Source organism: Hemitrygon akajei, chromosome 12 (assembly GCF_048418815.1).
Source record: "Hemitrygon akajei chromosome 12, sHemAka1.3, whole genome shotgun sequence".
Lineage (NCBI taxonomy): Eukaryota > Metazoa > Chordata > Chondrichthyes > Myliobatiformes > Dasyatidae > Hemitrygon > Hemitrygon akajei.
The window spans coordinates 63,090,844-63,103,798 of NC_133135.1; the positions used below are offsets into that span (position 1 = coordinate 63,090,844).

At 41.1% G+C, this 12,955-nt stretch overlaps 1 protein-coding gene across 1 annotated transcript in view; it reads right to left on the bottom strand.

The window, feature by feature from the left end:
- Window positions 1-5,614, bottom strand: part of LOC140737102 (laminin subunit gamma-1-like) — a 52,049-nt gene extending 46,435 nt beyond the window's left edge. Inside the window, exon 1 of the mRNA XM_073063280.1 lies at window positions 5,359-5,614. Within this exon, the coding sequence (XP_072919381.1) occupies window positions 5,359-5,458 (100 nt within the window). The 5' untranslated portion in view covers window positions 5,459-5,614. The remainder of the gene's footprint in view (window positions 1-5,358) is intronic.
- Window positions 5,615-12,955: the final 7,341 nt, after the last annotated feature.

Sequence of the window (12,955 nt, forward strand, 5' to 3'; positions counted from 1 at the left end):
CTAACCTGCTGTTGGAGCCACTGTACCTCTGTGGCTAATTCAGTCGAGTTTCGGTTCAGTGTTAATCTCAAAAGTTTAATGGTAAGGAAAATCTGCGATGGTAATGCCATTGAATTTGAAGTGTAGCTGATTGGACTTTTTCTTGTAGGTGAAGGACATTGCCTGGCACCTTGGCACAAATGCCTGAATGCTGTTGTCTTACTCTTTATATACTGTTAGAATTTCCTACTATTTCTTATGCCCACAGGTTTTCTCTCAAGATAGTTTTACAATTTTTATGAGCGTTTTGGTCTTTCACTGCTGGGTCCTAAAAATTCTTCCTAGCCCTCAGTCCTACCACTAGCCCTTGTCATTTTGTATGCCCTACTTTGAATTTAATATTATCTTTGACCTCCTTTGTTAATCAAAGAATATTCCACTTCACCATGAATCTCTCTTACTAACTGGGATTCCTGCTGAGTGTTATGGACAAGCTAATTGAATATCTACCATTGTTCATCTGCTGGCCTGTTTCTTAGCTTAGATTCCAGGTCCACTTCATGCAATCCACTTTTGCACCATGAAAATTGTCCTTATTTAAATTGAAGACAATGGTTTTGATCTTTTATTGCTGTTTCGCAAACTAAATCTGGAATTCTACATAGTGGTCATTACCACTGAGAAGAACTATAACATTAAGATGCTTTATGAATCCTTATTGGTAGTATCTGAGTTGTCCATTTCTGGGTAGGTTCGGTATCATACTATTGAATGAAACTGTCTTTGACTCACATTACAAATTTGTCTTCTCTGATATCCCAGCCAGTTTGGTTCATCTGATCAGTATGTAGACTAAAATCTTCCATGCCAGTTGCAATCAGATTTGCTCTCTCTATTTCTCCACTCGTGCCCTGTTGGAAGGACACAGTCTGGGAGCCAAAAGGCTACTCCCACCCTTGTTGATTTGCAATCTAAAGAGCATTTTATCAGATCAGGATTTGATCAAGATAAGTTACTAAGGTTAATAATGTGTAATAGCATTCCAAACATTAAGATTCATGATGTAGTTTCAAAATCTCTTCGCTGCATTTATAAAATGCACAATAGTCAAAACTTGCAGTGAGGAAATATTTGTTCTTAAGCATTCTTCAATAGTATAAGAAATTTGAATGCCAGGGTTGCTTACCAAATTAGGAAAAAGGCACACTTTATGGGGTGTGCCTTTAATGCCAGCGTTATTAACATGGGCATTGCCAATGAGTTGTATACAGTGTGGGTTTTGATCGAGGGAGAGACTGCTGATTTGCAGGAATTCAGTAGGGCAGACAAGGTTTTATCCTGTGGTAAATATTACAACACTTGCTGCTAAGTATGAAGCTGTTGAGGGTTGGGTTAGATATACTGGCCCAACATGTTGCTCTTTAGCCTGTTATACTCCGTCGGTCTGTCATTTTGAGCTCTATGATAACCAACCCAGTAAAGAAGGGTTATATTACACTATAAGGCTGGGAGTTAACTTAATTGAAACTTTCTAGGTAAGGGTTTCTCTGATTCTTTTCCTCCATCTAGAAATTCCTGTGCTGTGTGGTTCTCATCTCAATGGGTCCAAAGATTGAGCATACAGGACTCGTTGGGTGGGGGAGAACTATCAGATCAATACTGTACCTGACCCTCTCTGAAGCACACCATGGGGAGGAAGCAATGATAAGAATTATGACCTTTCTGTTTGGTTTAGAAGACACCAGCCACTCTGTTATCCCAAATAAAACTGACAACCCGATTATTCAACAAAATATCAGACACATTTGCTCTGAAATTTGGTCTGGTGCCATACTGGCTGCAGCACACAGATAGTATCTTTAGCTTTTCCCACAAATGCCCAAAACGCAGCCAGCCATGTTGTTCAACTGATGCCCAAGATAAGAACCCCCCATTCTGCTGCAGTCCATAATTTTAACAATGCTCATCTGATTGTCACCAGCCATGCATTTAAAATGAGCCGACAGGTGGTTTGGAGATTCTGTTTTGACCCAGACCCATTCTGTGTAAATGATTGACATCAAACATCACAGATCAGAATCACCCACCCCTTTGAGATCAGTGTCAAACATAGACAGCCATCACAGTCATTATCACCCCCGTGCATCTTCAACCAGTTGCTGCACTCCCACATCGTCAGCGGGGCTCCAAGGTGGGAGCAAGGGGGCACTGAGGACTGCTAACAGGTATGTTGGTCAGAGGAGGTATGCTAAAGTTATCAGTGCAGGGGAATGAGCAAGCCAACAGAATCCTGCAGTAAAGAGCTGATCCCTCACATCTCCTGCTGTGGGACATTTGGAAGGCACATTTTAAGAAGATGAGAAAAGAAGGCACACGGCTGAAGCCTTCTTTTATATAATGTTATATTAAAGTTTTCAGGCCGTGTAAAAAAAATTCCTGCTCAGAGAATGGTTGGCCCATGCAGCTGTAAAGGAAGATATTGTCCATAATCCTAAATTTCCCTGCTATGCAAAAATCCATCTACCTGAGTCTTAAATACTGTTTATCTAATGAGGTAGCATCTACTGCTTCCCTGGGTGCAGAATTTGTCTCTGGGAAAAGCAGGTTCAAGTTCAAGTTCATTCAACTGCACACATGTATACAGCTAATCGAAACAATGTTCCTCTAACACCAAGGTGCAAAACACAGTACAAGTGCAGCACATAAAATAATATTAACAGACAATAAAAAGTATTCTCTCCATGTACAAGCTGACCTTAAGTGCACATACAGCATAAAATTAAATATACAACAGTATAATGCTACTGGCGCTGTCATAAATAATTTGCACTGGGTGATATCAGGGTGCTCAGAGCTCTTGAACATTGGGGGAAGAAGCTTTTACCCAGCCTAGCAGTCCCAGTTCTTTATACTTTGGTCTCATCTGCCTGACAGTAGGAAGTCCAAGAGATTGTGGGATGGATGGGAGGGGGTCCTTGACAATGCTGAGGGCTGTGTGATTACAGTGCTTCTGGTATATATCCTGGATGGGGAGGAAGACAGACGTTGACTATTCTCTCTGTAGTTATCCCAATCTGTTGCAAGGTCTCGCAGTCAGATGCCTTGCAATGCTCATGACAGATGTAACTACAGCTGGGTGGGACACTCTCACTGATGGAATGCATTAGGATAGGGTGGGGACCCCCACTCAACTCAATCTCCTCAGAAAGTGGAGGCACTACTGTGTTTTCTTGACTAAAGAGGTGGTGCTGAGGTAACAGGTGAGATGTGTAATTTCCAAAAAGATTGGTTCTCTGCCCCAGGCTCTCTCCATGGAGGAGCCATTGATGTGCATTAGGGCATGATCAGCTTGCACCTTCTTGAAGTCCACTTCATATCTGTAGTTTCTCCTGATCTCCATCCTAAATCTATTCCCCTGAATTTTCAGGCTATGTCCCCTAATTCTAGTCTCACTTAATAGTAGAAACAATTTTCCTGCCTCTATCATATCTATCCCTTTCATAATTTTATCTATTTCTATAAGATCCCCTCTCATTCTTCTGAATTCCAGCAAATGTCGTCTGTGGCAACTTAAACTCTCCTCAAAAGTTAACCTCTTCATCTCCAGAATCAAAGGTTCAGAGGTTCATTTATTTTCAAAGTATACAACTCTGAAACTCTTCTTCTCTGGGTCGCCATGAAACCAAGACAAAAAGAAAGGCAGCACGATCATCAACCCCTAAATCCCTCCTCCCACACAAAAAAAAACAAAGCGCGACAGGGATCAGAACTGCATGCAGTACTCCAGATGCAACCTCACCAGAACCCTGTACAGTTGCAGCGTAACATCCCTGCTTTCAAATTCAATCTCTCTAGCAATGAAGTACAAATTTCCATTTGCCATTTTGATAGCCCGTTGCATCTGCAAACCAACCTTTTGCAAATCATGCACAAGCATTCCCAATTCCCTCCGCTCAACAACATAGTGCAATCTTTCACCATTTAAATAAAAATCTGATCTTCTGTTTTTCCTTCCAAATTGGACGACTTAAAATTTTTCAATTTTGTACTCCATCTATCAGGTCCTTCCCACTCACTGAAACTATCTGTATCTCTTTGCAGACTCTCTATATTTGGAAGAGGGGACCAAGTGTAGCATATCTAAGTTTGCTGATAACATAAAGTGAGTTGAAGAGCAAGTGTTCCCACTCAATTTAGTGCCATTAGCAACTTAGATACGTTACACTTGGTCCCAACATCCAAATGGTTAACCTATACCCTGTCTTGTCCTCTCCTTCCCCTTGGTCATGTTTGTCCAATGCTCCATTGCTGTTGCTGTTGAGCAGAATTCCATGCACTGTTGGGATGTTGGAAACTCTCCCTGAGACTCATTTTTGAGAGTGCCAGTTGTTTCTAGTTTCCTAAATCTCTGCTAAAACATGCCAGTAACTATCAAAGAGTTCTCATGACTTTGATCTTATCCTTATGATTCAGTATTGTAGTACGAACTAGCTGGATTCAAGAGAGGGACCTTTGATCCATGAAGCCTGCAAATTGGCTGATGCCTCTTGAGGAAGCTGTCTGCGCTTTCCGTCTTCCATTTGTCACAGCTGCTTCCTCTGTCCAAGTGTGACATAACAACTTGCTGGCAGGGTAAGCAGAGCTTGCAGAAAAGTAATAACATCACCCAGGATGTGTAGCAGATGCTTCCTCAGGTGAATAAAGCAATAAAACTGAGACAGGAAATATTCATTATGTTAGAAATATGTTGCAATTAATTGCAGATCAATATGTCATTAAAAACGGGATCTGATGCTCTGTGTACTGGGAAATCCAGCGATGGATAGACGGGACTTGTAACTTTTGCCGTGGAATTCCAATCTCGATATACATGGCCTCAGCTTATATACATTCAAAAAAAAATCTCTGTCTATCTAAGAACATATTGAAATACAGTTAAACTGGGGACAGGCAAATAATCATAATATATAATGTATACAGAAACAGGAAATGAATGTCCATTTCCACTTTCCAACCAGTGGATTGAAATAATTTCAGAGTCAGTATTTTAAAATCTGCACCTTTTTCATTAACGGTAGAAAGTACGGCAAACATGCATCTCTTTATATTGAAGAGATTTTCCAGATTTTCCCTTTCTTTGTATTGCCCTTGTGAACAAAAGCTGAAGTTTTTCATTAGGACTTAATGTTATTTAAAATAACAAGCAGTAATAAAGATTATACAATTTATAATTTACCTATCCGACAGCACACAAAATCACTCAAAGCATAAATTCAATAATATATAACCAGTTCAGCATTGAAACATCATAGTATTCTATAATTTGAAATCCTTGTTAATGCATAATTACAAATGGAAAAAATAAATGTAGACACCTACCTACGTATCTTCTACCATTCCAAACATAGGTGCCAGATACATGGGATAACATAATAATAAAGCTGTAACCAGTCAGTACCAGTAAGGTGAGTGCATTCATTTTTCAGCCAAGGAGTTCAGTCCATACAATTTCACCGGCGTTGACTATCATAGAAGAAGAAATGTACAGTAAGGTGTTCACCAAGTGAACTTATATTGCCTCGCTGCTTGACTAATTCTGACACATCTCAGAATCTCCTGCAATAAGTTGTGATTAGCGTCTCCCGATGTGATTCAGACATGTAGAGGAGCCCAGCCCTCTGTCATCATGTGGCTTTGCTCCATCATTCAGAGCAGAACTCAGCTCTTACAAAACATCACGCCCTGCCCTGCCCAGACTACTTCTTCTGGAATAGTGCCAAGACTTTGGAAAGTACCTGTTGAGAGAAGGTGAACTGCTTCCAGTGTATTCACAACACTGTGCCAGCTGGTTAAGGTTCGGAATTCTTGTTCCTTTGAGAAGTAGAAGCAATTGCTATAGATCAGGGTAATTATTCAATTTTTAAAAATGTACATTTGTTACCCACCAGTTCATTTCAGTGTTTTGAAGCGGTAAACAAGCTAAGTTGGCTCTTTCAGCAAAACAAAGGAGAGCAGAAAGCTAATATTTATTCTCATTGTCTGTGCACTGACTCATATTGCAATATGATTTCATAGTAACTAAACACTTCAGCAAAGGAACATAAACCTGGAGAGGAACTGACACAACTGGATTCAACCCTCTCTATCAGACAATCAGATCATAATCAGGAATTGGAATTTTCCCCAAAGTGTGGTATCAAGGTAATTTTTCAGTTGTTATTTTGTGGGCATCAGTGGCAAAGCTAGCTCTAATTTCCCGACTCCAAGTGCCCTGAGAAGGTGAAAAAATGTGAGTAATTGTATTGCAATAAAGCTGAGAGGGTTACTTGGTCTTGCAGAGGATAGATGAGACTGTAGTTATGTACAGGCCAAATAGGGTGAAAGAATATCAATTTACTTTCTAAAGTGTGTGCGCTGAACAATTATTTTCTCCAGATGAACACTTCTATTCTAGCATGAAACCTAAATATTGTTACACCAAATTTATGTTAAGATTTGAACCTTTATCCTCTTAATTATTGGACCGCCTTCATGATTGCATCAACATGTGGGACCCAGGACAGATCCTCTGAGATGCTGATGACCAGGAACTGGAAGCTGTCCACCCTTCTCATTGCTGATCCCTCCTGAGCGTGTTCTCCTGTTCTTCCTGAAGTCTGCAAACAGTTCTTTTGTCTTATTAACACTGAGTGCAAGGCTGTTATCGCAGCACCTCGCAGCCAACTGATCTATCTTGATCTAATCTGTTTTCTCATCTCCATCAATATTAAATATAAAAAAGGTGAAAGTTCACCTGGGACCAATGGGAGTGCAGAGTTGAGAATACAGTCAGCTCAGCAATTATCATTAAATGGCAGAGTAGGCACAAGAAGGCAACTCTGACTGACTCTTCCTAATTCACATGTTTTTGCAGAGTTTCTTCGAAGTCTGCTCCAGTGTAACATTCACTCATCCTGCACATGATTGACTGCCATTGCAGTTAAAGGGCATTTAGGCAGGATGATAAATCTGCATTACTGTTAGTAGTTACATCTTATCAATGATTAAATAAATAAAATCCTATCTCCTACTCTCCCATTTTAAAAAATTTTATTTAGAGATACAGAGTGGAACAGGCTCATCTGACCTTTGAAGCCACACTGCCCAGCAACCCACCCATTTAGCCCTAGCCTAACTTACAATGACCAATTAACCAACTAACCAGTATATCTTTGAATTGTGGGAGGAAAGTAGAGCACCCAGAGGAAACCCACACGCTCACGGGAAGAATGTACAAGCTTCGTAAAGATGGCACCGGAATTGAACTCTGAACTTTGACGTCCCGAGCTGTAATAGCGTCGTGCTAAATGCTATGCTACAGTGGTGCCCCACATTTTCTGAGTAAAAGAGCTATTACAAAGCAAATTGGTTTGACATCAATAGAGATCAACAGATTTAATAAAGGCATAAGTTTAATTAAATATTGTGATATTTCCCTTAACTTGAATGTTCTGGATATAATTCTTGAAAAACATTTTGATTAAGGGAGCAGAATATAGGAACAAAATGTTAGCTGTATAAGGAGGAATGTTATGTTAAGTGGTTCCTTCAGCTTGCGTGCGTTCTGTCTTTGTAATTATTTACAAATTACTTGCTTACATTGTCATGTCCATTTTGTGTTAGGATAACAGGATATAGGTGTATTCATACCACTGTCAGCTTAGTAATAGGAACAGGTCATCAGTGAGTGTGCATGAGATGTCTTTTTGCTAGCCAAAAGGCTTTAAACTTTAAAATTTTATCTTTTCAGTAACACCATTTTGCTTTCAGGAGCCTCTAATTCTCAACAGTCTAGAATTTAAAAATGCTCCAACCGATAAATTTATGCCATGCCCAATGAGTGAAAGGGAAACTATTGGAGAGGATTTCTGTGCACTCGGCCCGATTAGGGAGATTGTGTGGACCAGGTCATTTCTTACAAGTAGCAAAGGTGGTCGGTGGATGGATTGTGGAAAGGTAGTCAGCAAGGTGCCTCAAGGGAGACACCCAGTAGATTAAGGTGCATGAGACCCATGGAAACTTGGCGTTTGGATTCGGAGTTGTCCCTAGGTTACTAAGGGTAGTAGTCCATGGGTCTTATTCTGTTTGGCAGTCTGGGGCTAGCAATGCTCTTGGACCTCTGCTGTTTGTCACATATACATGACATGGATGAAAACATTGATGGTTAGTAATTTCACAGACGATGACAAAATTGGTGACATTGTGGATAGTGCAGAAGATTGCCAAAAGGTCAGTTGCAGATATGGCTGGAGAAATGGCAGATGAAGTTTAATCAAGGGAAATGTGATGTATAACAAACCATATATAACAATTACAGCACAGAAACAGGCCATCTCAGCCCTTCTAGTCCGTGCCAAGCGCTTACTCTCACCTAGTCCCACCTACCTGTACTCAGCCCATAACCCTCCATTCCTTTCCTGTCCATATACCAATCCAATTTTTTTTTAAATGACAAAATCGAACTCGCATGTCTTTCATGTTGGGAGATCAAATGTAAAGCTAATGGTAGGATCCTTACTGCTTTCAACATACAGAGGGATCTTGGGTTCGAGTGCATAGTGCACTGAAAGTGGCCTCATAAGATGATAGGGTAGTAAAGAAGGCATATGGCATGCTTGGTTTTATTAGTCAAGGCACTGCGTACAAAGGTCAACAAGTTATATTACGGCTTTATAATACTTTAGTTAGGCCACATGTTGAGGATTACATTTACTTCCAATTGCCCCATTAGAGAAAGGATCAGGAAGCTTTAGAGAGGGTGCAAAGGAGATTTATCAGGAAAATGCATGAATTATAGAGCATGTCTCGTGAGGAAAGGTGGAGTGAGCTAGGGCATTTGTTTTTGGTGCAAAGGGAGATGAGAGGCAATTTGACAGAGGTGAGTAAGATAGGAGGCATAGATAGAGTGGACAGCCAGCACCTTTTTCTCAGGGCAGCGATGGTTGATACGAAATGACATACTTTTAAGGTGATTGGAGGGAAGTATAGGTATTTTTATATATGCAGGGTGGCTGGGGCATGGAATACACTGTTGGAAGTGGTGGTAGAGTCAGATACTTTAGGGATATTTAAGAGACATGGGTGTAAGAAAAATGGAGGGTTAAGTGGGAGAGTAGGTTTAGATTAATTTTGGCGTAGGTTAAAAGATTAGCACAAAATCATGAGCCAAATGCCCTGTACTATACTGTACTGTTCTATGTTCTATATTCTATTCAAGATTTTAAACATCTGAATTTCTTAACTTTCACAACACAGCTGTCTTACTAGAGGCCCTCTGGAAATGATTTTTTCTCACATGATCATGGGTGGGTCCATTTATTCTGGCTGACTATCTGTTAGTCATGTATGATATATGAACACACCTTGGTGAGGAGCAGACTATGCTGCAAGCTATGGCAATTGATCACAGCTCAACAATGAGGTAATGACATTCGGGTCCTGCCTCTGACTGTCATATTGTGTTTTTTGTTAAAGTGGGTTGCCAGAAAACTTCACAATTCAGTAGAATTCGGGTTGATCATCAGAAGAGAGGTCTTTAAAATACATGTGCAGTCCGGTTGATACATAATTCTTTTGTATTACCTGTTTACACCCAGGGATTGTACTGAAAAAATTAGGAAAAACATTGCCCTATGCATCTTCTTCAGATTTGCTCCCTCTAACAGATGCATGCCCTCTAGTATTAGATACTTTGCCGCTGTGAAAAAGATATCATCTATCTATCTATCTATACCTCTCATTATTTTATGAACTCCTAACAAGCCTCTGTAATTCCTGAGAAAACAATGCAAGATTGTTCGACCTCTCCTCATAGCATATGTACTCCAATCCAGGCAGCATCCTGGTGAACCTCTTCTGTGCCTTCTCCAAGGCCTCCAGATCTCTAAAGCCCATAGATCCTTCCTATAATGGGCAACCTGAACTGAATGTAATACTCCTGACATGGCCTAACTGCTATTATGATCTAACCAGGATTTTAATAGAGCTGCAACGTTACCCCACGACTCTTCAACTCCATTCCCCAATTAATGAAGGCCAACACATCTTATGCCTTCTTAACAACTTTATCAACTTGTGTGGTAACTTTGAGATATCTATGAATATGGACCCTCAATATCCTTCTGTTCCTCCACATTGTTATGAATCCTGCCATAACCCTGTATTCTGCCTTTAAATCCAATCTTCCAAAGTCTATCAGTTTTTGGGATTTCAATTCCATCTGCCACTTTTCAGACTAGTTCTGCATCCTGTCAATGTCCCACTCCAACCTACAAAAATCCTCCACACTATCCACAACTCCATCAGCCCTCATGTTGTCTACAAACTTACTAACCCATCCTTCCCCTTTCTCATCCAATTAACTTATAAGAATCACTAAGAGCAGGAGTTCCAAAGCAGATGCATGCGGAACATCACTGGTCACCATCCTCCAGGTAGAATGCACCCCATCTACAACCCCACTCTGCTTTCTGTGGGCAAGAAATTCCATGCTTCTCCAAATGTTTGTAAATCCTGTCTCTAAGAATGCGCCCCAGTAAGACTCAGTGGTCTATAATTCCCAGGATTATCCCTATTACCTTTTTGAACAAAGGAATAACCTTTGCCACCCTTCAATTTCCTGGTACCACTCCAGTGCCAAAGACGCAGCAGACTCTTTCTTCGCTTCTCGTAATAACTTGGGGTATATCCCATCTGTCCCTGAGGATTTATCTAGCCTAGCATTTTTTCAATGTTCCAAAACATCCTGTTTCTTAATCTCAACATGTTCCAGCATATCTATGCTGACCTCATATTCGTCAAGGTCCTTCTCACTGGTGAATGTTGAAGCAAAGAATTCATTACAGACCTTCTTAAGCCCCTTCGGGGATACCTTGTAACTTTCAAGTGCCCTGTCTGGTCTTTGCTTCCTGAACCTTAAGTTAAACCTAGGTGTTTCATTTCTCTTGTCAACCATGGTTCCTTCACCCTGCCATCCTTTCCCTGCCTCAGTGGGACAAACCTATCCAGAACCCCAACCAAGAGTTTCCTAATCGATCTCCATACTTACGTTGTGTATTTCTCTGAGAACATCTGTTCCCAATCATGCTCCCAAGTTCATGCTTAAGAGCATCCAAATTAGCGCCCCATGAAATACTTCTCTATACTGTCTATTCCTATCCTTGTCCAAGGCTATGCTGAAGGTTAGGGAATTGTGGTCACTGTCTCAGAACTGGTTGCCCACCGAGAAATCTGTCAGATCCAGTATGGCCTCTCCTGTGGTCAGCCAGTCTGTATATTGTGTCAGGAATCCTTCCTGACACACCTCACAAATGCTGCCCCATTTAAACTTCTTGTACTAAGAGAGATACCAATTAATATTAGGGAAGCTGAAGTCACCCATGACAACAACCCTGTTATTTTTACGCTTTTTCCAAAATCTGCCTAATGATTTGCTCCCCAGTGTCCCTGTTAATATTGAGGTGGGGGGAGGGAGTCTTTAGATACCCCCAATATAGTGATTGTTTCTGACTTCAGCCCACATTAACGCAGTAAATTATCGGTCCATGATATCTTCCTTTACCACAGCTGTGATACAATAAATAAAATCGGAACGTGCTGGAGGTAACTCAGCAGGTCAGGTAGCATCTGCGGAAAGAGAAACAGAGCCAAGGACCCTTCAAGTGAACTAATTGAAACTGAGCTAGCTTAAAGTGCTGAAAGTGTGGGGGAGTCATGAATAAGAATCCACTGGGGACGTACAAGGCAAATGAGACTTAGGTCATAAGGCATTGGAGCAGAATTAGGCCATCTGGCCCATCGAGTCTGCTCTGCCATTCAATCATGGCTGATCCGTTCTTTTTTCTCCTCAACCCCAGTTTCTGGCCTTCTCCCCGTAACCTATGATGCCATGTCCAATCAAGAACCTATCAATCTCTGCCTTAAATACACCCAACGACCTGGCCTCCACAGCTGCATGTGGCAACAAACTCCACAAATTTACCACTGTTTGGTTAAAGTAATTTGTCTGCATCTCTGTTTTGAAAGGGCATCCCTCTATCCTGAGGCTGTGCCCTCTTATTCTCCCACCATGAGAAACATCCTTTTCCAAGAATAGACACACGGATGAAGGAAAAGGGAGGGCTATATGGGAGGGAAGGGTGATCTTGAAATAGATTAAAGTGATGACCAAACATCATTGGCTGAAGGACACCTACTGTACTGGTCTACATGCTATGAATGCCAACCTTGAAGAAAATCTGCTCCTCTCTGGAAACTCCATCTGTCCCTTTTGTCTTGTTTACACTTCCACTCCCTTACTGCAGTACAAGACCACCTTTTCCTTCTCTACTTCCTAGTTCCGATGAAGGGCTGTGACCTGAAACATTCTCTCTCTCTCTCTCCCCGCCCCCCCCCCCCCCCAGATAATGCCTAACTTGTTGAGTGATTACAGCATTTTCAGTTGTTTAGTTCCGGTGTAAGACTGTATTTAATGAAACTGATCCATGTAGTCTGTTAAAAAAAATTTTTAAATATTTACTTGCAATGGGTGAATGAATGTGAGTTTGTTAGCGCCTGTAGATACAATACTTTTTATTGGTCCATTTTTGATACAGATGGGAAGTCAAGGGAAATCAAGGGAAAAAGATGCTGGCCAGCTACTCCAAGCCTCTCATAATCATATAAATTTCTATCAGACTTCCCCCTCAGTCTCCACTGCTCCAGAGAAAACAAGCCAGGTTTTTCCAACCCTCCTTATACTCTCGAATCCAGGCAGCTTCTTGTTAAACCTGTAATGCAGGGGTTCCCAGCCTATGGTCTACAGACCCTCGGTTAATGGTTGGGGTCCATGGCATAAAAAAAGGTTAGGAGCCCCTGCTCTAATGCATCCTCCTCCAAAGCTTCAATATGTTTTCTATAATAGAGCAATGGGAACTGAATACAATACTCCAGACGGGGC